Raw genomic sequence first — 24,447 nt, forward strand, 5'->3', positions numbered from 1 at the left:
CAACCAACAGACACATGAAAAAATGCTCATCATCACTGGTCATCAGAGAAATGCAAATCAAAACCACAATGAGATACCATCTCACGCCAGTAAGAATGGCAATCATTAAAAAGTCAGGAAACAACAGTTGCTGGAGAGGATGTGGAGGAACACGAACGCTTTTACACTGTTGGTGGGAGTGTAAATTAATTCAACCATTGTGGAAGACAGTGTGGCGATTCCTCAAGGATCTAGAACTAGAATTACCATTTGACCCAGCAATACCATTACTGGGTATATACCCAAAGGATTATAAATCATGCTACTATAAAGACACATGTACACATATGTTTACTGTGGCACTATTCACAATAGCAAAGACTTGGAACCAACCCAAATGTCCATCAATGATAGACTGAATTAAACTGTGGCACATATACACCATGGCATACTATGCAGCCATAAAAAAGGATGAGTTCATGTCCTTTGCGGGGACACGGACGAAGCTAGAAACCATCATTCTCAGCAAACTATCACAAGGATAGAAAACCAAACACCACATGTGCTCACCCATAGGTGGGAACTGAACAATGAGATCACTTGGACATAGGGTGGGGAACATCACACACTGGGGCCTGTTGGGGGATTGGGGGCTGGGGTAGGGATAGCATTAGGAGAAATACCTAATGTAAATGATGAGTTGATGGGTGCAGCAAACCAACATGGCACATGTATACTTATGTAACAAACCTGCACGTTGTGCACATGTACCCCAGAACTTAAAGTATAATACAAAAAAAAGTAAATAAATATATACTTACAATGTGCCCATAAAAATAAAACATAAAATAAAAATGATAGACAAAGCAACAGAAATAAACAGCTGTGAAGCAGAGAGCTTAATATTTAATAAAGGAAGCATCAAATCAATGGCAAAGGTATAGTTTATTCAACAAATTATTAAAATAGACTGTTTTTCAACATTCAAACTAGTTCCAGTTATCATTCCACAACTCAGAATATATTTCAAAATGAATAAAGAATTAAATGTAAAATAATTACCACCTCAATGAAATAAAGATCTAGAAGGAAAGGCTGGGCACAATGGCTCATGCCTATAATCCCAGCACTTTGGGAGGCTGAGGCAGGCGAATCACTTGAGGCTAGGAGTTCAAGACCAGCCTGGCCAACATGGCAAAACCCTGTCTCTTATACTAAAAGTACAAAATTAGCCAGGTGTGATGTGTAGTCAGAAGGCTTAGGCACATGAATCACTTGAACTTGGGAGGTAGAGACTGCAGTGAGCTGAAGTTGTGCCACTGCACTCCAGCCTGGGCAACAGAGGAAGACTCTGTCTCAAAAAAAAAAAAAAAAAAAAAAAATCTAGAAAGAAATAAGGAAATGTACTAGAATATTTAACTGATTTCAAGACAGAATTGTTTAAGCACAACAAATAATTCAAGAAATCCAAAGAAAAAAATTGAGAGAAATGATACATAAAATGAAAAAATATGTAAGTTAAATGATCTGAAGTTGAAAACTGAAAACTAAACAACCAGGAAAGCTCCCACAAATAGCACGAAAGTTAATCTCTCTCTCTCACACAAATAGCACGAAAGTTAATCTCTCTCTCTCACACACACAGACACACACACACACATAGACACACAGACACACACACAGACACACACACACACACACGGAGAGTTCTTACAATTAAGAAAAATTCCTAAATAGATAACTAGAAAAAGAACACCAACAGATAATTTGAAAACAGATGAAAATTTCATACAAATATATGGAAAATATTAACATCACTAGCAGAAGAGAAAAAAAAATTAAAGAGGTACCATGATCTATTTCTCAAGCTATAAAGGTTAAAAAAGGGTGATTAGTATCTGGTGATGGCCAGGTTGAAGTTATATAGGTGTTGTTACAAAATGTTGGTGAAATTACAAATTACTACTTAATAGAAGCAATTTCCCAATATACATGGCATGAAATAACCTGATACGATTTGACTTAAATAATTCTATTCCTGGGACTCTATCCTGTGGCAAGAAATGAAAAACAACTTAAATGTCCAACAATCATAAAACCTGGCATCATAAAAGATTATTTTTAGGCCGGGCATGGTGGCTCACGCCTGTAATCCCAGCACTTTGGGAGGCCAAGGCAGGTGGATCACGAGGTCAGGTGACCGAGACCATCCTGGCTAACATGGTGAAACCCTGTTTCTACTAAAAATACAAAAACAAAATTAGCTGGGCGTGGTGGTGGGCGAGCGCCTGTAGTCCCAGCTACTCGGGAGGCTGAGACAGGAGACTGGTGTGAACCTGGGAGGCGGAGGTTGCAGTGAGCCGAGATCGCACCACTGCACTCCAGCCTGAGCGACAGAGCAAGACTCCATCTCAAAAAAAAAAAAAAAAGTTAGTTTTGAAGAGTTATCTAAATGACTGAGGAAATGCTCACAATATAATACAACGCAAAAAAAAAAAAAACCAAAAAAAAACTTGGTAATATCCCTATGATTCCAGTTCTGTAAAAAAAAAAAAAAAAAAAAAAAAGGAGTACAGTGTTATATAGATTATATTTTTGTTTTATATTTTCTGTAATAACCAAACAATTAGTTTTAAGATCATTTTGAGAAAAGCTAAAAACAACAACCAAAACCAGTTAGAAATTACAGGAAGTGAGTAAAGATCATATTTCTCCATACATTTGGTAGTAAAAGGAATGAGAGATCTGGATAGGACTATAGCTTGAAAGTAGAGTAACTGAGGAAAGTTTTGTTTTATGCTTTGTTTTGTTTAAAGGCAGATAACAAGTTTATTAAGAGGAACAAGAAGAAATATAACATAAAGAGAAGATAACTTTTTGAAGATGATCCTGAAGCAGGCAGAGATGGCAGAAAGCAGAAGTACAAATACAAAAAAAAAAAAAGGCTTTTCTCAAACTGAAGGTGAGCAAGAAAAGATGGCTCAATACAGAAATTTTAAAGAAGAGAGGAAGATATAGAATTGTTTGATGTGGGAACGGTCTGAATCATCTTATTCACTATGCATTCCTATGGGTAGCTTTTTTCAAACCTGCTTCCCAATCTGTCAGAATCACTGGATTTAATTAATGAGAGATGTGACTAAGGTTTGTTTAAATATGGGAAAAACCAAAGGACATTTTACAGGTCCAATTAGTTTTCTGTGATTCAAAAGATGATTCTGAAATGGATAAAAAAGGCAAAAACAAGCCAGGCGCGGTGGCTCACGCCTGTAATCCCAGCACTTTGGGAGGCCGAGGCGGGCAGATCACTAGGTCAGGAGATCGAAACCATTCTGGTTAACTCGGTGAAACCCCATCTCTACTAAAAAATACAAAAAAAAATTAGCCGGGCATGGTGGTGGGTGCCTGTAGTCCCAGCTACTCCGGAGGCTGAGGGGAGATCATGCCACTGCACTCAAGCCTGGATGACAGTGTGAGACTCCGTCTCAAAAAAAGAAAAAAAAGGCATAAACAATTCAAAGACACCCAATATTCTATGCAGTCCTAAATTTTTCTTAAAAAATTATTGCTCAGAAAGTTATAAATCAATAACATAGTATTATACACTATTTAAAATATTATTCACAGTATTATTCTAAAAGAGAAATACCTGGGAGTTGCTAGTTATGTGAAGATTTTCCAACAACTTACCACTGCCTTGAATCCAAGTTCCTAAGTTCTCTAAGCAGCTTTTCATTTTTCTTCAGGAGATGAAAGCTCCTCCTAAATAGAGAGATTTATAAACATTTTCATCACCTTTGCAGTGAATGACATGACAGTCCCGGAAATACTTTCCACTCTACTCATGCAACTTTTATACTTTTCTTGCCTTTTCATACTTCTAACACAAAGGAGAACAGACCCTAAAAAAAACGTAAAGAATATACGTCATTATTTCCACCAGGCCTTCATACATTTCTGCTAGTGGATCATATCAATTGGCCACTTGAATCTTTCCTTCCAGATGCTGTGAGCCTCCTAAACTCATATCCAGGAAAATGGATAAAAGTACTTTGTATTGCTTTTCAAGAGTCTCATAAAAATATGTGAGAAAGTTGTATCTCATGAGAAATAAAATATTCACAGAATCTAAATCATTATCAAGTAAGCAAGTGTAATCCAGATGGAATTTTCTTTCTTGTTTTATAATTTTTAGACTACAAAGCAGTGAATAATTTTACCAAATCCCTTCCATGGGTGCTAAATATGTACAAATTATTTTCATAAAATCAATGCTTGCTGAAGTAAAATACAGCTTCTCATCTTTAATTTTTCCCAAGGAACAACATATGGACCATTCTACAGCAAAAGAGTAGAATGCATTTATACCATAACTGACATAACTGAGTGGCAATTACCTATATTTGGTCATACCATATGGCAAACTGTTCCTGAGATATAACATTTCCTACAAGGCAGAGGATATTCTCTTCTAATAAACAGCTTTCCTATATTCCTTATTCCCTTCTAATAAGAGGCTTTCCTATAAGGCAGAGGACATTCCCTTCTAATAAGCGGAAGAGTTTAAATCAAGTAAGAGTATAAACACTAAGCAAACAAGCAGATCTCTATTTCAATGCTTGACATGCATTTGAATTACTTTAAGATTTGTTCGTTCACTGATATCTGAGCTTCCTCTCCTACCATAAATTGACAGACAATACATTACCCCTTCTTCCACTACCTACAGGGTTTCATGACATAGGAATTAAAGCCTAAATGTATATTAATAATGCTTTACATTAGTGTACAATGCCAGTGTTTTATATACATTATCTAATTTAATTCTTCCCAGTATGTGAGGTGGGTACTACTCTCAATTTGTAGACTGTAGCCTGAGGCTCAAAAGTTAAGTAACTTTAAGCTAGGTCTTCTGATTTAAGCTCATTGTTCTTTTCATTTAGCTCCTACCTAACTTACTTGAATACCTCATGAGTTTATTGTAAGTTTTTAATAAGGTTTTGTAACATGCATCAGAAAACAAAATAATTTTTAAAACTTCAGATTCTTTTTTTGATTTGATCTTGAATTTTGAGTTAATTTCCCTGATTCAAACCGGAAATAATCATATTACAGTTTCTAAAAAAAAATTATTAGGTTTACATGAAGGTTGAAAAATGAGCTATAATTTCTAAGTCAAACAGTTCTAGTAGTTATTCTGAAAATATTGATAATTTGCTGGACTATTTTATTCCCCTGAATCCCAATATAACTCAGTGGTCTCAAAAAAAAATCTGCAAAAAAATGAGTCAAAGAACTAATTGGTAGATAAAATTTAGTGAGGAAAAGAACAGAAAATAAAATGCTTTATCAGAAGATGAATAAGACCGAAAAAAAGAAAAAGAAAAAATTTCTCCCTTATGCTTACCGTTTGTCCCAGGAATTCATTCCCAATATACTAAGAAGCAATCTGCAATAGTAAAATGCTGACTGAGGTTTTTGAGGTATTGGTTCATCTTGTTCCACAGCTTTCATGTTTAAGTCATTAAAGTGCTTCTCAACAAATTCTTTTTCTTCTGTATGTTGCTTAAGGATAGCATTAATAACATCATTTTCTTGTTTTTCAGAAATGCACACAGGTTGTGGAGCAGGAATATTAAGTGAGATTCCAGTTCTCTGTAAGCATTCAGGACTAGTAACACCCAAATACTGCAAGAGCTCATCAAGAACATCTTCTTCATCTCTTATTGTATCCCAAGTTGGTACAGTTTCTCTAAATCTTTTAAACTGGAGAGAAAGTCCATCTTTTACTGTTATATCTTCTAAGCATTCATTAGATGTCGGAGGCTCTTCTGGCTTCTCTTGGTGAGACAATGAAAGCATGAAAGATGTAGGTTCTGACAAGCCACTTACAGGAGGCGGGCCATACAGTATAGCAGAATCCCATGAATATTTTCCAGAGAGATCACGTACTATGATTCTGACATTTGAATTCGCTGATGCAAGGCCAGCAGATAAACCTCCTCCAGGCATATTCTCTTCTGATCTGATCTGGATACAGGACACTAAGGTTGTATTATTTAACACAAAGAACTGGATATTTGGACTCTCAAAGAGTTCAGGAGAAAGTTCAGTACTTTCACTGTAATGATTGTCGTGATTTTCACACACCTGACTTGTTAGCATAGCAGGACCACCGCTCATTGGATAATGGCCCAGGTGATTTACCAGATGTGTAATAACAGTGCGGGCTGCTATAGAGATTAATCCATGCTGCATTTGAGTTTTCACTGGAAATAAAAAATATAAATGAATGGGAATATTGCTGCTTCCTAGGGAATCATATGACAATGAAATATTAGTCAACAAATAGGGATTTTATCACATTGTTAATATTTCCAGTTTAGATTCCATATTACAGGAATGATGGCAAAAAAGGAGGAAAACCATTCTTTGATGAAGTTTTGTTTATAAGGAAGCCCTTTCTGAAATTTTTGCTAATGGGTCCATAATTTAAACCAAGGCCTTTATATATAGACCACTTTTGAAGAATCAGAAGTATTATAAATCAATCATGAAATCCCTAATGCACATTAAAAAGCCAAAGATGGCCAGGCGCTGTAACACGTCTATAATCTCAGCACTTTGGGAGGCTGAGGCGGGAGGATTGCTTGAGACCAGTCTGGGCAACATAGGGAGACTATGTCTCTATAAATAAAAATAATAATAGTAATACTAAAATTAGCCCAGCGTGGTGGCCGCTGCACTCCAGCCCGGGTGTCAGAGCAAGACCATGTCTCCAACAACAAAACAAAACAAAAAAAACAAAAACAAAAACACAATGAAATCTGTTCAACTGATAAGTTTCTTATCTCCATTAATAGATTCCAGATTCAGAGACAGTTTGTAGATGCCTTAAATGTCATTTAAATCTGGCTTTTACAGATAATGTAAAAATGTTTCAGAAAAGGTGACATTTCAAGTAAACTCTGGGAATCAGAATAAATTTAAACAGCAAGTCAGTATAGCCAGTACCTGTATGCAAAAGAGATTTTATTTCAAAAGCAAAAACATTTGCTAGACCTACTTATATTTTTCTAAGGTATTCTTCAGGTCATTGTGGTATAGTCTAGCAGTCAGTTGTATGCAAGAAATTTTTTTTTTCCTCAAGTACAATACGGAGGAAAACAGGTAAGAAGCATATTCATACGAGTAACTAAAAATTCACAGTAAACAGTCAAAAGAGAAAACTCAAAGAATACAGTAGTTTAAGAGGCCTGGAAAGGCAAGATGCCCAATGTCAGAATCTGAAGGAGGAGGAAAAGGGAGGGGAGGAGGAGAAGGGAGACAGGGAACACAGAGACAGTATTGGGGTAAAGGAGAAAGGAGATAGACAATAATTTGTCAAAGTCAACTAGTTAAAGACTGCCATTCTAAGGAGGGCTAAAGACTGATTCTGAGGGCTGTTGATGTGGAAGCCAGTTTGGGATTGAGTGGTGTCAGGAAGTAGGGACAACTAGTTGACTGTTATCTTAATGCGTTTCATCTAAGAGGTAGGAGGAGAGTTGTTTTTGGTAAAGAAGCATTAGTCATTCATGTTAGGATGTTTGGGGGGGGGTGTGTGTGTGTGTGTGTGTTTAAAACATTCTTCTCTCTACTTAATTTTAGACATAATTACAGAGTGATTGTGTTTCTGTATTATTCTATCACAGTAACAGAGTGATCTTGTCTGAGTATTTATATTCTCTGACAGTTAATCAGTTGGGAACACTAGGGCCTGTCAGAACAACTAAGGATTTGTCAGAATAAATACAAATTTTTAATTTTTAATTTTTTTATTTTTGAGATGGAGTCTCGCTCTGTCTCCCAGGCTGGAGTGCAGTGGCGCAATCTTGGCTCACTCACTGCAACCTCCACCTCCCGTGTTCAAGCGATTCTCCTGCCTCAGCCTCCCAAACAGCTGGGGACTACAGGCGCGCACCGCCACACCCAGCTATTGTATTTTTAGTAGAGACGGCGTTTCACCATATTGGCCAGGCTGGTCTTGAACTCTTGACCTCGTGATCCACCCACCTCGGCCTCCCAAAGTGTTGGGATTACAGGCGTGAGCCACTGTGCTGAGCCAAATACAGATTTAAGAATGTTCTGATTTACATACATCCTCAATTTTATGTGTTTAGTTTGATGACTTTTGGTAATTATATATAATTGTGCAACCACCAACATAATCAATATAAAAATTCCCTCATGAAAAAAGAATATTTTATTTTATGTAAACGATACCTCAATAAACCTAACTTAAAAAAAAAAAGGGAGACCAGTTTGTGCACTGATGGTATAATCACTTTAAAAGAGGCAAGAGAAAAGAATAGTGTTACATTTTCAAGGCTTTAGCCTTCAAGATTCAGAACCAATACCACTGGGTATAGGCAAACCAACCAACCAGCTGCTATGCCATTGAAGTTAATATCACCTTCTCCAATTCCAAAAAACAATAGTTTCCTTTGGGCTTTGGTTGATTTTAAAATGTTACTATCAAAATTTTAATTTCCCATTATCAGCCAAGTTATGTCTACATACATGTAAATATAAACATTTCTTAGTTTATTTATTGGTTTTTTTTTTTTTGGGGGACAGAGTCTCGCTGTGTCACCCAGGCTGGAGTGCAGTGGCACGATCTCGGCTCACTGCAGCCTCTGCCTCCCGAGTTCAAGCAATTCTCCTGCCTCAGCTTCCCAAATAGCTGGTATTACAAGCATGTGCCACCACGCCTGGCTAATTTTTACATTAGAGAAGAGGCTTCACCATGTTGGTCAGGCTGGTCTCGAACTCTTGACCTCAAGTGATCCACCAGCCAGGGCCTCCCAAAGTGCTGGGATTACAGGCGTGAGCGACTGCACCCGCCCAACATTTCTTAGTTTAAAAGTTCCAATTAATGGCTGGGTGTAGTGGCTCACACTTGTAATCCCAGCACTTTGGGAAGCTGAGGCGGGCCAATCACCTGAGGTCAGTAGTTCGAGACCAGCCTGGCCAACATGGCGAAACCGTGTCTCTACCAAAAAATACAAAAATTAGCTGGGTGTGGTGGTGCCCATCTGTAGTCCCAGCTACTCAGGACGCTGAGGCAGGAGAATCACTTGAACCTGGCAGGCGGAGGTTGCAGTGAACTGAGATCGCACCACTGCACTCCAGCCTGGGTAACAAGAGTGAGGCTCTGTCTTAAAAAAATAAAAAAGAAAATAAATAAATAAAAGTTCCAATTATATTGAAATTTTTAAAAATTATTTTTATGATTATTACTGATAACCAGCCATTCAACACTAGATTAATAACACTAAATGATTAACTTTAATTCAATCCTTCATTTTTAAGAATGTAAGCAAAGTAAAAAGTATTTTGAGCTATATGACAAGAAACAGGTAGCTTGAATCTAGTGTTTGCTTTCCCTTCCCTAATTATAACCTAGAATATAATAAATGTTCACACTATAAGGGGATAATCTAGCTGGTATTCCTCATTTTGCACATGCGGACAAATGGGTTCACAAAGTTAAGTGATTTGCCTGCCATAGGAGATGTCTTTTGCTTCCCAGCTCAGTGTTATTTCCCTCTTTACCACAGCTCTAATTTCCATACTTTTTTCTCTTTTGTTAAACTGTCTTTTTCTTTATGAGATATGGAAACAATGAATTCAAAATTTATTTTTCTCTCTGTATAAGAACTTCAAAAAAGTATTACTTAGCATAAATAACTAAATAAAAAGCAAAGATCAATGGAAAAAAGCCAAGACTAAACCGAATTATAAATAGTAACAAAAATTAAAATTAGTCATTTTAAAATTTTTGATATAGAAAAAGATTTTTCTATTCTTCACTCTCCCTTCTGAGTGACATACTTAAATAGATGACTCATTCTAAGCATTAAATCCTCTTTGCACAACATAGAAGTTTACACTCTGAAGAAGGAAAAGAGTATAATTTAAAAGAAACAACCATAGAAAAGAGAAGAATCCCTGGCTTTGGCTTGCTCCGTGATTCATGATCACAAATACATAAGATTCCTTAAACTCCATTTTTCTGTAAGAATTGCATACTTATTTGTAAAGATGAGTTAAAAACTCTTACATACAAAACTGGATATAATAGAAACAATAAAAAATCATTCAATTTAAAGAGCATTATAAGTAACATAGGTCTTATGAGTTTCTTTTTCAAACCTACTTATAAATAAACTCCAAGAATGAGCCAGGTCTTTCCCTAAAACATAAACCTCCAAGCCCAGGTACCAGAGGATCCCATATGTCTTCTTCCCAAAGGTAGAGACAATGAGAATGCAGTTTAAATGAGCTTGTTCACAAGTCTGTCATAATTACCCACATTGAAAACACGTAAAGAATAAGTTTAAATCTCAGATGTAGGTAAAGCATTTTCTGCCCTAAGTTGCTTTTCTAAATTCAGGATATATGTCTCTATATAAAAGGATAAAAATCTCTCAAATTGTTAATTGGGCAACAAATTTATTTATACTTATTTTTGAGCTATAAACTATAGAACATACATATCTCTCTTCTACTTATCTACTAAGATACAAAGAAGACATGAAATTCTCTAGTTTAGATATTTAAAATAAAATTCTAAAATAACCAGTCTTGTGAGAAAATGTAAAATGGAGATATCGATGCTTCTAAGGCTTTGTGTAACTAGCATTCATTTAAATAACTCTATTCAGGGTTGTCTTTTCAGATTGTCAGATTAAACAAATCCTACAGCATTTGCAGCAAACCCATAATTACAGATTATTATGGCGTACAAAAGCAGCAAGACATAAAAAGCTGCTGCAATTCACTGCACTGTAATAGAACATGCAGAGGAAGTTAATTTTGGCAAATGCTTTAAATATTAGCTTTGCATAATAAGTATAGGTGAAACTATAATTAGGACAGAATGAATCCTTTGTAGCCTCCTTTCACTCTGACCCGGCAAATGATGACTTTTTGCTAATAAGACTACTGCCATTTGACAAAAAGCCAACTTCACTACCTTGCTTTATTCTTTAGTAAATTTAATAATTACAGCTACTCCTGCCAATAGTTCTCAAATCAGACTTGTTCAATCCAATACTGAGCTTATTAGGGACACTCAATGTTTAGAATTCTTTGGCCAAGAAAGTACTTGAAGCTGATGAAACATGCCTTAGACAAGGGCACAATGATCACTCATTTTCACCACATTAAAAAACACCCAGAGCATGTAGTCACTACAGACCAGAGATGTGCTGTTAGCTCACAGCTGTTCCTAAAAGGTTCTGCATTTATCTGGTCCTTAAAACCTTTGAGGAAGTCCAAAGGGAACAACTTGATACGTTTGGAGAAGGGTACTGCACAGAGTATTTGATATCAATATTAAGCTAATCTATTTACATCTTTTCCTTTGCTTCTTTTACAGTGACTGATATTGGCACAGTAAATTTTGTACAAAATCTAAAATTAAAACTTCCTTTGACATAAGTAAACTCTATTGCTTTGTTCAAGAAACATACTATATTGTCTTGAATAAAAACTGCCATTTTATACCTTAAATGTGCAAAGGTCAACTATTATTTTCACATAACCATATTTTTAAGTAAAATAAACATGGTATCTTATTATGTCAAATCTAAAAATATAATTTTAAATTGCTTATATAAATTTTGTCTAATTTTTTTTGCTTTATACTGCTTGTTATACCTCTTTTATATTTGAGAAACAATTTAAATCTTAAATTCCTATTTCAATAGTGTATTTATGTTCTAGACAACCTATCTGTACCTTCTGGGTTAACTGGCCAAATCAATCTAATATACCAGGAGTCAGTACACTTTTTCTATGAAGGGCCAGATAATAAATACTTTTGGTTTTGTGAGCCACGCAATCTCTACTGTTACTCAATACTGCTGTTGTTATACAAAGTAGCGATAATGACAATATGGATTTATCACAATAAAACTATAAAAACAGGCGGTAGGCATGGGCCATAATTTACCAACTCCTATAAAATACTGTTATCAAAAGTGCTCCTAATATAAATTGTATCACCTATCTCCCCTTCTTAAAACCTTCAGCAATTGCTGGGTTCCTCTAGTTTACCTCTATATCTTATATATACTTCTATTGTTATACTCCTATTACATTATAATGTTATTTGCTTCTATTACATCTTTCTCTTCTATCAGAGAGAGAATGCTCTGAATGCAGAAACGTGGCTTAGTTAACTATGTACTAAGTAAGGATTATACAAAGGGCTTTACATATATTATCTTACTTAGTACTTAAAAAAACCTTAGAAGAAACTAATATTATCTGCATTTTACAAATAAGAAAACAGATACTTAGCAATTGAGAGTCAAAATTCAGGTCAGACTCCAATGCTAAATTTTTTATTCTATATAAATTCTATTATATATAAAATATCAAAAAGAACTTCTAAGAATAATTTAGCCAGAAGTACATGTTGAGTATCCCTAATCTGAAAATCTGAAATCCAAAAATTTTGAGTGTTGGCATGATGCTCAAAGGAAATGCTCATTGGAGCATTTCAGATTTTGGATTTTCAGATTAGGGATGCTCAACTGGTAAGTATAATGCAAATATTCCAAAAGGCAAAAAAATCCAAAATCTTTAACACTTCTGGTCCCATGCATTTCAGATAAGGAATACTGAATTTGCATAAAAGGAATGTCAACATATAATATTAGTAATTGTGCATGTGAAGTTATTTCTTTAATTAATAATGAATTTGTGCTATACATACATGGTTAAACAACTATAAAGTAAGACATACTCTCCTTCTCCAATATTTCCACCCATGGCCTCAAGTTATACCTTGAGAGAACCCAAGCAACAATATTGTCCTGAACAGAATTCATGTTACCTTCTGTTACTGGCTGGAGTTTAGAAGATCGTTCTGAGTCAGGAGAGTGCAGAGGCTCAGGCTCTTTCAGACTTTCCAAATGCATAAAGGGATCATAATCTACAGATGCCAAATCAGAGAGGCTCATGGGAAAATACCTTGGATTGCTAAAACACTGAGCTCCATAAACACACCCATGTAAAACCTGAAAATACAGGGGAAAAGAAAACACCCAGTTTTACTTAAAAAATAAATAAATAAATACATAAAAGTTAAAGGAGGATAAAAATCAACTGGTAACACAAGAGTTTGGCAAAGATTTTAAATATTTTAAAACATCAGGCCTGGCACAGTGGCTCATGCCTGTAATCCCAGCAGGGATTACAGGGAGGCTGAGCCGGGTGGATCACCTGAGATCAGGAGGTCCAGACCAGCCTGGCAACATGGCGAAACCCTGTGTCTACTAAAAATACAAAAATTAGCCAGGTGTGGTGGTGGGCGACTGTTATCCCAGCTACTCAGGAGACTGAGGCAAGAAAATTGCTTGAACCCAGGAGACGGAGGTTGTAGTGAGCCAAGATTGAGCCATTGCACTCCAGCCTGGGTAACAAGAGTGAAACTGCATTTCAATAAAAGAAAAAAAAAATCAAGGTAAAATTCAATACCTCTTACAAAGAATGACTAAAATTTAATTATGCTCGTATGTAACAATGACCTAATTCCTCTCAAAATTTTGCAATGAAACAACGGTGTCTTGTAGGAAGCACTTTTAAATTACCCTTAGGCACCGTAAGCTAAATATGTGTCCTTAGAAATTTTCTAGCTCTGAAAGAATAAAAATGTTATACTGAGAAATGTTATTTCTCTAGGTTTTAAAAACTTTTGGTTACCAAATAAATAATAAAGCAAGGAAGTTTACCTTATAAATGCAATTGAGAACAGATTTTTCTGTTTTATCGCTTTCTGCTCCCGTAGCATGAAATGGTTGGAGCAGCGTCTTTAAAGGTAAGGCCATGATCCAGTCCAGAAGGCAGAGAAGTAAAGATACTACCAACTGTAACAACAATAGAATCATTATAATTGTACATTCATAAAATATATGCTTCTTAAAAATTCATTTTCCTATTCTTGAGTTTCCAAAATTTGTTTCTGGAATCATCAACCCTAAGTTCCACTATTAATATTTACCCAGATCTAACTGATTTTAAGATATTGTATATGAACATTATTGTGGGTTTCTCTTTCATATGTCAGGGCAAGCATAATGAAACAGTAAGCATAATAAAAACAGAAATGTTAAAATTAATATAAAAACAGCAAGCTTAAAAGACAACACATATCAATTAACTATACTTATTCCATTGCACAAGGAATGGAACACAAATGGAAGTCCATATATATTATAATCACTTCCACTTTCCTTTTCTAACTTAACAACATCTCACTGAATAGCCTGCCAGTAAGACTACCTTAAGTACTTTTTGAAATTGTTACTCATTTTACTAAATGAATCCACTGAACATGCTTTTTTGTTTTTGTTTTTTTTTTCAAAGAGACAGAGTCTTGCTATATTGCCCAGGCTGGCCTTGAACTCTTGGGCTCAGGCAATATTCCAGCCTCAGACTTCCAAATAGCTGGGACTACAAGGTGCACACCATCATGCCTGGATGGACACTTTTAAACTAATGAATGCTATAAACAGGACACTTTTTATACAAAATGTGGAATACAATAGCAGAATTCATTGTATTAAAGAATCACAAATAGTGCCATGAAACTGACAATGAAATAGCAACAAGAGATCTGCTAATCTTTAAAGACAAACTCTCCAACTCAAGTAATTCTGGTCTACATTTCCCAACATATCTTCCAAAAAATAAATAAATAAAATAAGGAACAATAAGAAGGCCCAAAAAAACCTCACAAAACGACAGCTTCCATATTATCAGAAGACAAAGAACATCCAAACTTCAAATTATCTATTTTTTTAATTTTTATTTTTGAGACAGTCTTGCTCTGTCACCCAGGCTGGAGTGCAGTGGCATGATCTCAGCTCACTGCAACCTTCACTTCCTGGGTTCAAGTGATTCTTGTGCCTCAGCCACCTAAGTAACTGGGATTACAGGCATGTGCCACTGTGCCCGGCTAAGTTTTGTATTTTTAGGAGAGACGAGGTTTTGCCATGTTGGCCAAGCTGGTCTTGAACTCCTAGCCTCAAGTGATCTGTCTGCCTTGGCCTCTCAAAGTGCTCAGATTACAGGCATGAGCCACTGCACCGAGCCTCAAATTATCTGTAAGTAGAAAAATATGCAGCAAATCCCGGCACCTTTCTCCCATTCTCCCATTGCAGGTTTTCAGGAAAAGCAAGGGTAGTTTGGGAAAAACTGTGAAAGAGAGAAGATGGGAACTTGCTGTGAACCTAAGACTGATCTAAAACCATGCCAGAAAGAAAAAGTCCACCTTAAGTGTGAGAATATTAAAAAAGTATACTGGTAGATCAGAGTAGTGAGTAAAAAGAAAGGATGTAGAAGTACACACAGAAAGGTAATGCTTAGGGGGAGAAGACAAACAAACCCAGACTGTGAAGACTATGATAAATACCTAACTCTTCAATGCCCACACACCAATGAACATCAACAAACATCAAGACCATCCAGGAAAACATGACCTCATCAAATGAATTAAATAAGGCACCAATGACCAATCCCAGAGAGACAGAGATGTCACCTGACAGAGAATTCAAAACAGCTGTTTTGCAGAAGCTCAATGAAATTCAAGATAACACAGAGAAGAAATTCAGAATCCTATGAGATAAATTTAACAAAGAGATTGAAATAACTAAAAAGAACCACGTAGAAATTCTGGAGCTCAAAAATGCAACTAGTATACTGAAGAATGCATCAGAGTTCTTTTAATGGCAGAAGGGATAATGCAGAAAAAATTGGTGAGGCTGAAGACAAACTATTTGAAAATACACAATCAGAGGAGACAAAAGAAAAAAAGAAAAAAAGAAAAAAACACACCTGTAAGAACTAGAAAAGAGCATCAAAAGGTAAATCTAGAGTTATTGGCCTTAAAGAGGAGATAGATTGGGATATAAAGTTTATTAAGAGGGATAAAAACATAGAACTTCCCAAACCCAGAGAAAGACATGAACACTCAAGTACAAGTAGGTTATAGAACACCAAGCAGATTTAATCCAAATATGACTACCTTAAGACATTTAATAATCAAACTCTCAAAGGTCAAGGATAAAAGAAGGATTATAAAAGCAGCAAGATAAAAGAAACAAATAACATACAATGGAGCTCCAATACATTTGGAAGCAGACTTCTCAGTAGAAATCTTACAGGCCAGGAGAGACTGGCATGATGTATTTAAAGTGCTAAAGGGAAAAAAAAACTTATTCTAAAATAATATATCCAGTGAAAATATCCTTTGAACATGGAGAAGAAATACAGACTTTCTCAGACAAACAAAAGCTGAGGGATTTCATCAACACCAGATCTGTCCCACAAGAAATGCTAAAGGGGTTTCTTCAGTCTGAAAGAAAAGAATGTTAATGAGCAGTAAGAAATTATCTGAAGGTCCAAAACTCAGTGGTGATAGTAAGTAAACAGAAAACCACAGAATACTATAACGCTGTAATTGTGGTGTGTAAACTACTCACATTGAAGTAGAAAGATGAAAAGATGAACCAATCAAAAATAATAACAACAACAACTTTTCAAGACATGGACAGTACAATAAGATATAAATAGAATGGCAATCATTAAAAAGTCAGGAAACAACAGGTGCTGGAGAGGATGTGGAGAAATAGGAACACTTTTACACTGTTGGTGGGACTGTAAACTAGTTCAACCCTTGTGGAAGTCAGTGTGGCGATTCCTCAGGGATCTAGAACTAGAAATTCCATTCGACCCAGCCATCCCATTACTGGGTATATACCCAAAGGACTATAAATCATGCTGCTATAAAGACACATGCACACGTATGTTTATTGCCGCATTATTCACAATAGCAAAGACTTGGAACCAACCCAAATGTCCAACAATGATAGACTGGATTAAGAAAATGTGGCACATATACACCATGGAATACTATGCAGCCATAAAAAATGATGAGTTCACGTCCTTTGTAGGGACATGGATGAAACTGGAAATCATCATTCTCAGTAAACTATCGCAAGAACAAAAAACCAAACACCGCATATTCTCACTCATAGGTGGGAATTGAACAATGAGAACACATGGACACAGGAAGGGGAACATCACACTTCGGGGACTGTTGTGGGGTGGGGGGAGGGGGGAGGGATAGCATTGGGAGATATACCTAATGCTAGATGACAAGTTGGTGGGTGCAGCGCACCAGCATGGCACATGTATACATATGTAACTTACCTGCACATTGCGCACATGTACCATAAAACCTAAAGTATAATAATGATAATAATAATAATAATAATAAAAGAAAAAAAAAAATAGAAAGAATAAAAAGTTAAAAAGCAGGGGGATGAAGTTAACATGCAGAGTTGTTATTTTCTTTTTGCTTGTTGTTTATGCAGTCAGTGTCAAGTTGTCATTAGTTTAAAATAATGGGTTATCAGATATTACTTGCAAGCCTTATGGTAACCTCCAATATAAACACATATAATGGATATAAAAAAATAAAAAACAAGAAACAAAACCGTAATACCAGAGAAAATCACCTTCACTAAAAGGAAAACAGGAAGGAAGGAAAGAAGGATGAGAAGCCTGAAAAACAACAAGAAAATAAATAACAAAGTGGAAGGAGTAAGTACCTACTTATCAATAATACCACTGAGGCTGGGTATGGCGGCTCACACCTGTAATCCCAACACTCTGGGAGGCTGAGGTAAGCAGATCACCTGAGGTCACGAGTTTGAGACCACCAGCCTGGCCTGCATGGTGAAATCCTATCTCTACTAAAAAACCAAAAAATTAGCTGGGTGTGGTGGTGTGTGCTTGTAGTCCCAGCTAGTCGGAAGGCTGAGGCAGGAGAATCGTTTGAACCCAGGAGCTAGAGGTTGCAGTGAGCTGAGATTGTGCCGCTGCACTCCAGCCTGGGTGACAGAGCAAGACTCTGTCTCAAAAAGAAAGAAAGAAAAAAAAAAGAATAAAAAATAAAAACCACTGAATGTAAATAGACTAAACTCAATTAAAAGAGAGAGTGGCTGAACGGATTAAAAAAATAAAAGCCAACGATCTGTTGCCTACAAGAAACACACTTTGCCTATAAAGACACACATGTAGTGAAAATAAAGGGATGAAGATGTTCTACGCAAATGGAAACCAAAAAAGCAGAAGTAGTTACACTTGCATCAGACAAAATAGATTTCAAGACAAAAAAGGTCATTATGTGATGATAAAGGGGTTAATTCAGCAAGAGGATAAAACAATTATAAATATATATGCACTCAACACTGGAGCACCCTGATATATAAAGCAAATATTATTAGAGCTAAAGAGAGAGATATATGCCAATACAATAATAGCTGAAGACTTAAACACCACACTTTCAGCAATGGACATTTCATCCAGACAGAAAATCAACAGAGACATTGGACTTAATGTGCAGTATAGACCAAATGGACCTAATAGATATTTACAGAACATTTCATCCAATGGCTGTGGAATGCACATTTTTCTCCTCAGGATATGTAACATTCTAAAGGATAGACCATATGTTAGGCCAAAAAATAAGTCTTAACATATTTTTAAAAATTGAAATAATATTAAGTATCTTCTCTGACCCCAATGGAATAAAACTAGAAATCAAAAATAAGAGGAATTTTGGAAACCATACAAACACTTAGAAATTAAACAATATCGGCCTGGCGCGGTGGCTCACGCCTGTAATCCCAGCACTTTCGGAGGCCGAGGTGGGCGGATCATGAGGTCAGCAGATTGAGATCATCCTGGCTAACACAGTGAAACCCCGTCTCTACTAAAAATACAAAAAATTAGCCCGGCGTGGTGGCAGGCACCTGTAGTCCCAGCTACTCGGGAGGCTGAGGCAGGAGAACGGTGTGAACCTGGAAGGCAGAGCTTGCAGTGAGTCAAGACTGCGCCACTGCAGTCCAGCCTGGGCGAGAGACTGAGACTCTGTCTCAAAAGAAAAAAAAAAAAAAAGAAATTGAACAATATCTTCCTGAATGATCTGTGGGTCAATGAAGAGATTAAGAAAAAAACTGAAAAATTTCTGGAAACAAATGATAATGGAAACACAACATACCCAAACCGATAGGATACAGTGAAAGCAGTACTAAGAGGGAAGTTTATAGCTATAAGCACCTACATCAAAAAAGCAGAAAAACGTCAAATAAACAACCTAACAATGCATTTTAAAGAACCAGAAAAGCAAGAGCAAACCAAACCCAAAGTAAGCAGAATAAAAATAATAAAGATCAGAGCAGAAATGAATAAAACTGAAATGGCAAAAATACAAAAGATCAATGAAATGAAAAATTGGCACATGAAACAAAAAATTGATTTTTTAAAAAGATAAAATTGACAAACCTTTGGCCACTAAGAAAAAAAGAAACAAGACTCAAATAAAATCAGAAATGAAAGAGGAGACAGTAAAAACCGATACAGCAGAAATTAAAAGATCAACAGAGCGGCTACTATGAACAACTATATGCCAATAAACCAGAAAACCTAGAAGAAACGGATAAACTCCTAGACACATACAATCTATTAAGATTTAACCATGAAGAAATGCAAAACCTGAACAGACCAGTAACATATAACGAGATTAAAGCTGTAATAAAAAGTCTGTCACCAAAGAAAGGCCCAGGACCCAGTGGCTTCATTGCTAAATTCTACCAAACATTTAAAGAACTAATACCAATCCTTCTGAAACTATTCTGAAAAACAGAGGAGGAAGTATTTCCAAACTCATTCTATGAGGCCAATATTACCCTGATATCAAAACAAAAGACATCAACAAAAAGAAAACTACAGGCCAATATTCCTGATGAACATTGACGCAAAAATCCTCAACAAAATACTAGCAAACCAAATTCAACAATACATTAGAAAGATCACTCATCATGACCAAGGGAGATTTATCTCAGGGATTCAAGGATGATTCAACATACACAAATCAATCAATGTGATACATTTTATCAACAAAATAAAGGACAAAAACCTTTGTGATAATTTCAGTTGCTGCTGAAAAAGCATCTGATAAAATTCAACATCCCTTCATGATGAACACCTCCTCCCCTCCCCCCACAAAAAAACTGGGAAGGAACACACCTCAACATAATAAAAGCCATATAGGACAGACCCACAGCTAGTATCATTCTGAATGTAGAGAAACTGAAATCCTTTCCTCTAAGATCTAGAACAAGACAAAGGTGTCCACTTCCACCACTATCATTTGACACAGTACTGGAGGTCCTAGCTAGAGCAAGCAGACAAGAGAGAGAAATAAAGGGTATGCAAATTGGAAAGGAAGACATCAAATTATCCTTGTTTGCAGATGATATGATCTTATATTTGGAAAGACCTAAAGACTATCAAGTAACTATTAGAACTGATAAACAAAGTCAAATTCAGTAAAGTTGCAGGATACAAAATCAACATACAAAAATTAGTAGCATTTCTATGTGCCAACAATGAACAATCTGAAAAAGAAATCAAGAAAGTAATGCCATTTATAATAGCTACAAATGAAATTAAATAGTTCAGAATTCATCTAAGTGAAAGATTTCTACAATAAAAACTGTAAAACACTGATGAAAGAAATTGAAAAAGACACGAAACGATGGAAAGCTATTCCATGTTCATGTATTGAAAGAATCATTATTTTCAATAATCATGTCCATACTACCCAAATCAATCTATAGGTTCAATGCAATCCCTATCAAAATGCCAATGACATTCTTTATAGAAACAGAACAAACAATCCTAAAATTTATATGCAACAATAAAAGACCCAAAACAGTCAAAGCTGTCCTGAGTAAAATGAACAAAACTGGAAGAATCACATTATCTGATTTCAAATAATACTACAGAGCCATAATTATCAAAACAGTATGGAACTGGCATAAAAACTGACACACAGACCAATGGAACAGTATAGAGAACCCAGAAACAAATGGCACATCTACATTGAAGTCATTTTAAACAAAGGTAAATAATATACATTATGGAAAGGACAGTCTCTTCAATATATGGTGCTGAGAAAACTGGTTATCCACATGCAGAGGAACAAAACTAGACCCCTAACTCTTGCCATATATAAAAATCAAATCAAAAAGCATTAGAGACTTAAATCTAAGACCTCAAATTATGAAACTACTACAAGAAAACATTGAGGAAACTCTTGAGGGCATTGGACTGGGCAGATTTCTGGAGTAATACCCTATAAGCACAGGCAACCAAAACAAAAATGAACAAATAGGATCACATTAAGTTAAAAAGATTCTGCACGGCAAAGTAAATGGTCAACAAAGTGAAGTGACAACCCACAGAAGGGGAGAAAATATTTGCAAAGTATCCATCTGACAAGGGATTAATAACCAGAATATACAAAGAACTCAAACAACACTACAGAAAAAATTCTAATAATTTGATTTAAAATGGGCAGATGATCTGAATAGACATTTCTCAAAGGAAGACATAAAAAAGGAAAACAAGTTAATATGTGTAGGGACCAGCCCCACAGGGTCGGTGGGTGTCTCCCTGTGTGCGGCGACGAGAGAGTGTAGAAATAAAGACACAAGACAAAGAGATAAAAGAAAAGGCAGCTGGGCGCGGGGGACCACTACCACCAATGCGTGGAGACCGGTAGTGGCCCCGAATGTCTGGCTGCGCTGTTAGTTATTGGATACAAAGCAAAAGGGGCAGGGTAAAGAGTGTGAGTCATCTCCAATGATAGGTAAGGTCATGTGGGTCACATGTCCACTGGACAGGGGGCCCTTCTCTGCCTGGCAGCCGAGGCAGAGAGAGACAGGAGACAGAGAGAAAGACAGCTTATGCCATTATTTCTGCATATCAGAGACTTTTAGTACTTTCACTAGTTGACTACTGCTATCTAGAAGGCAGAGCCAGGTGTACAGGATGGAACATGAAGGCGGACTAGGAGCGTGATCACTGAAGCACAGCATCACAGGGAGACGGTTAGGCCTCCGGATAACTGCAGGCGAGCCTGACTGATGTCAGGCCCTCCACGAGAGGTGGAGGAGCAGAGTCTTCTCTAAACTCCCCCGGGGAAAGGGAGCCTCCCTTTCCTGGTCTGCTAAGTAGCGGGTGTTTTTCCTTGACACTTTTCGCTACCGCTAGACCACCGTCCGCTCGGCAACGGGTGTCTTCCCAGACGCTGGCGTTACCGCTAGACCAAGGAGCCCTTCTGTTGGCCCTGTCCGGGCATAACAGAAGGCTCGCACTCTTGTCTTCTGGTCACACCTCACTATGTCCCCTCAGCTCCTATCTCTGTATGGCCTGATTTTTCCTAGGTTATGATTGTAGAGCGAGGATTATTATAATATTGGGATAAAGAGTAATTACTACAAACTAATGATTAATGATATTCGTATATCTCTAAGATCTATATCTGGTATAACTATTCTTGTTTTATATTTTATTATACTGGAACAGCTCGTGTCCTTGGTCTCTTGCCTCAGCGCCTGGGTGGCTTGCCGCCCACAAATATGTTCATATGCATATATGAAAACAAGTTCATATGAACACATATGAACTTATGAAAAGATGCTCAATATCGTCAGAGAAATGCAAATCAAAACTACTAAATACAATGAGATATCATCTCACCTCAGTTAAAATGGGTTTTATCCCACAATGAGATACCATCTCACACCAGGTAGAATGGTGATCATTAAAAAGTCAGGAAACAACAGCTGCTGGAGAGGATGTGGAGAAACAGGAACACTTTTACATTGTTCGTGCGAGTGTAAACTAGTTCAACCATTGTGGAAGACAGTGTGGCAATTCCTCAAGGATCTAGAACTAGAAATACCATTTGACCCAGCCATCTAATTACTGGGTATATACCCAAAGGATTATAAGTCATGCTGCTATAAGGACACATGCACACGTATGTTTACTGTGGCACTATTCACGATAGCAAAGACTTGGAAACAACCCAAATGTCCATCAATGATAGACTAGATTAAGAAAATGTGGCACATATACACCATGGAATACTATGCAGCCATAAAAAGGATGAGTTCATGTCCTTTGTAGGGACATGGATGAAGCTGGAAAACATCATTCTGAGCAAACTATCGCAAGGACAGAAAAACCAAACACCGCAAGTTCTCATTCATAGGTGGGAACTGAACAATAAGAACACTTGGACACAGGATGGGAAACATCACACTCTGGGGACTATTGTGGGGTGGGGGGAGGGGGGAGGGACAGCATTAGGAAATATACCTAATGTAAATGACGAGTTAATGGGTGCAGCACACTAACATGGCACATGTATACATATGTAACAAACCTGTACACTGTGCACATGTACCCTAGAACTTAAAGTATAATAATAATAATAAAATAAATGAAATAAAATGGGTTTATCCAAAAGACAGGCAATAAATGCTGGTGAGGATGTGGAGAAAAGGGAACCCTCATACACCGTTGGTGGGAATGTATGTTAGTACAACCACTATGGAGAACAGTTTTGAGGTTCCTCAAAAAACTAACAAAGAGAACTACTATATGATCCAGTAATCCTACTGCTAGGTATATACCCAAATGAAAGGAAATCGGCATATCTAAGAGATACCTACATTCCCATGTTTACTGCAGTATTATTTACAATAGCCAAAATTTGGGACCAACCTAAGTGTCCATCAACAGATGAATGGATAAAGAAAAGTGGTACATACATGCAATGGAATACTATTCAGCCATAAAAAAGAATGAGATCCTGTCATTTGCAACAAGACAGATGGAACTGGAAGTCATTATGTTAAGTGAAATAAGCCAGGCACAGAAAGACAAACATTGCATGCTCTCACTTATCTGTGGGAGATAAAAATGAAAACAATTGAACTCATAGAGACAGAGAATAGAATGATGGTTACCAGAGACTGGGAAGGGCAGTGGGGAGTATGGGGTAAGTGGGGATGGTTAATGGGTTCTAAAAAATAGAAAGAATGAATAAAATACAGTATTTGCTAGCAAAACAGAGTGACTATAGTAAAAAATAACTGAATTGTACATTTAAAAATAACTAAAAACATAATTGGATTATTTTGTAACACACAGAAAGGATAAGTGCTTGAGGGGGATACCCCATTTATCCTGACATATTATGCACTGTATGTCTCTGTCAAAATATCCCATGCACTCCATAAATATATACACCTACTATGTACCCAGAACAATTTTAAATAAATAAAAAGATGGGTAAGATCTCTATGAATTTATGTGTTAAGGATTTCCAAGATACACTGTCAAGTGAAAAATCCAAAGCAAAGACTATCTAGGCTATGTGTAACAAACAAGGAATAAAAGACAATATACATGCATCTTCATTTGTGAAAAAGCAATCACAGGATGGATGAACCATAGACTAAAAAAATAAAAACAACAGAGATGGGAGAA

General features: G+C 36.5%; 1 protein-coding gene across 8 annotated transcripts in view; it reads right to left on the bottom strand.

The window, feature by feature from the left end:
* Positions 1-24,447, bottom strand: part of RALGAPA1 (Ral GTPase activating protein catalytic subunit alpha 1) — a 278,460-nt gene that overhangs the window by 82,003 nt on the left and 172,010 nt on the right. For all 8 annotated transcript variants that reach the window (XM_054530032.2, XM_054530037.2, XM_054530036.2 and 5 more), the window contains 4 exons: positions 13,764-13,898; positions 12,866-13,049; positions 5,387-6,248; positions 3,670-3,741 (listed from right to left, as the gene is read on the bottom strand). In XM_054530032.2, coding sequence (XP_054386007.1) covers positions 3,670-3,741; positions 5,387-6,248; positions 12,866-13,049; positions 13,764-13,898 — 1,253 coding nt within the window. The remainder of the gene's footprint in view (positions 1-3,669; positions 3,742-5,386; positions 6,249-12,865; positions 13,050-13,763; positions 13,899-24,447) is intronic.

Source organism: Pongo abelii, chromosome 15, assembly GCF_028885655.2.
Source record: "Pongo abelii isolate AG06213 chromosome 15, NHGRI_mPonAbe1-v2.0_pri, whole genome shotgun sequence".
Classification (NCBI taxonomy): Eukaryota; Metazoa; Chordata; class Mammalia; order Primates; family Hominidae; genus Pongo; species Pongo abelii.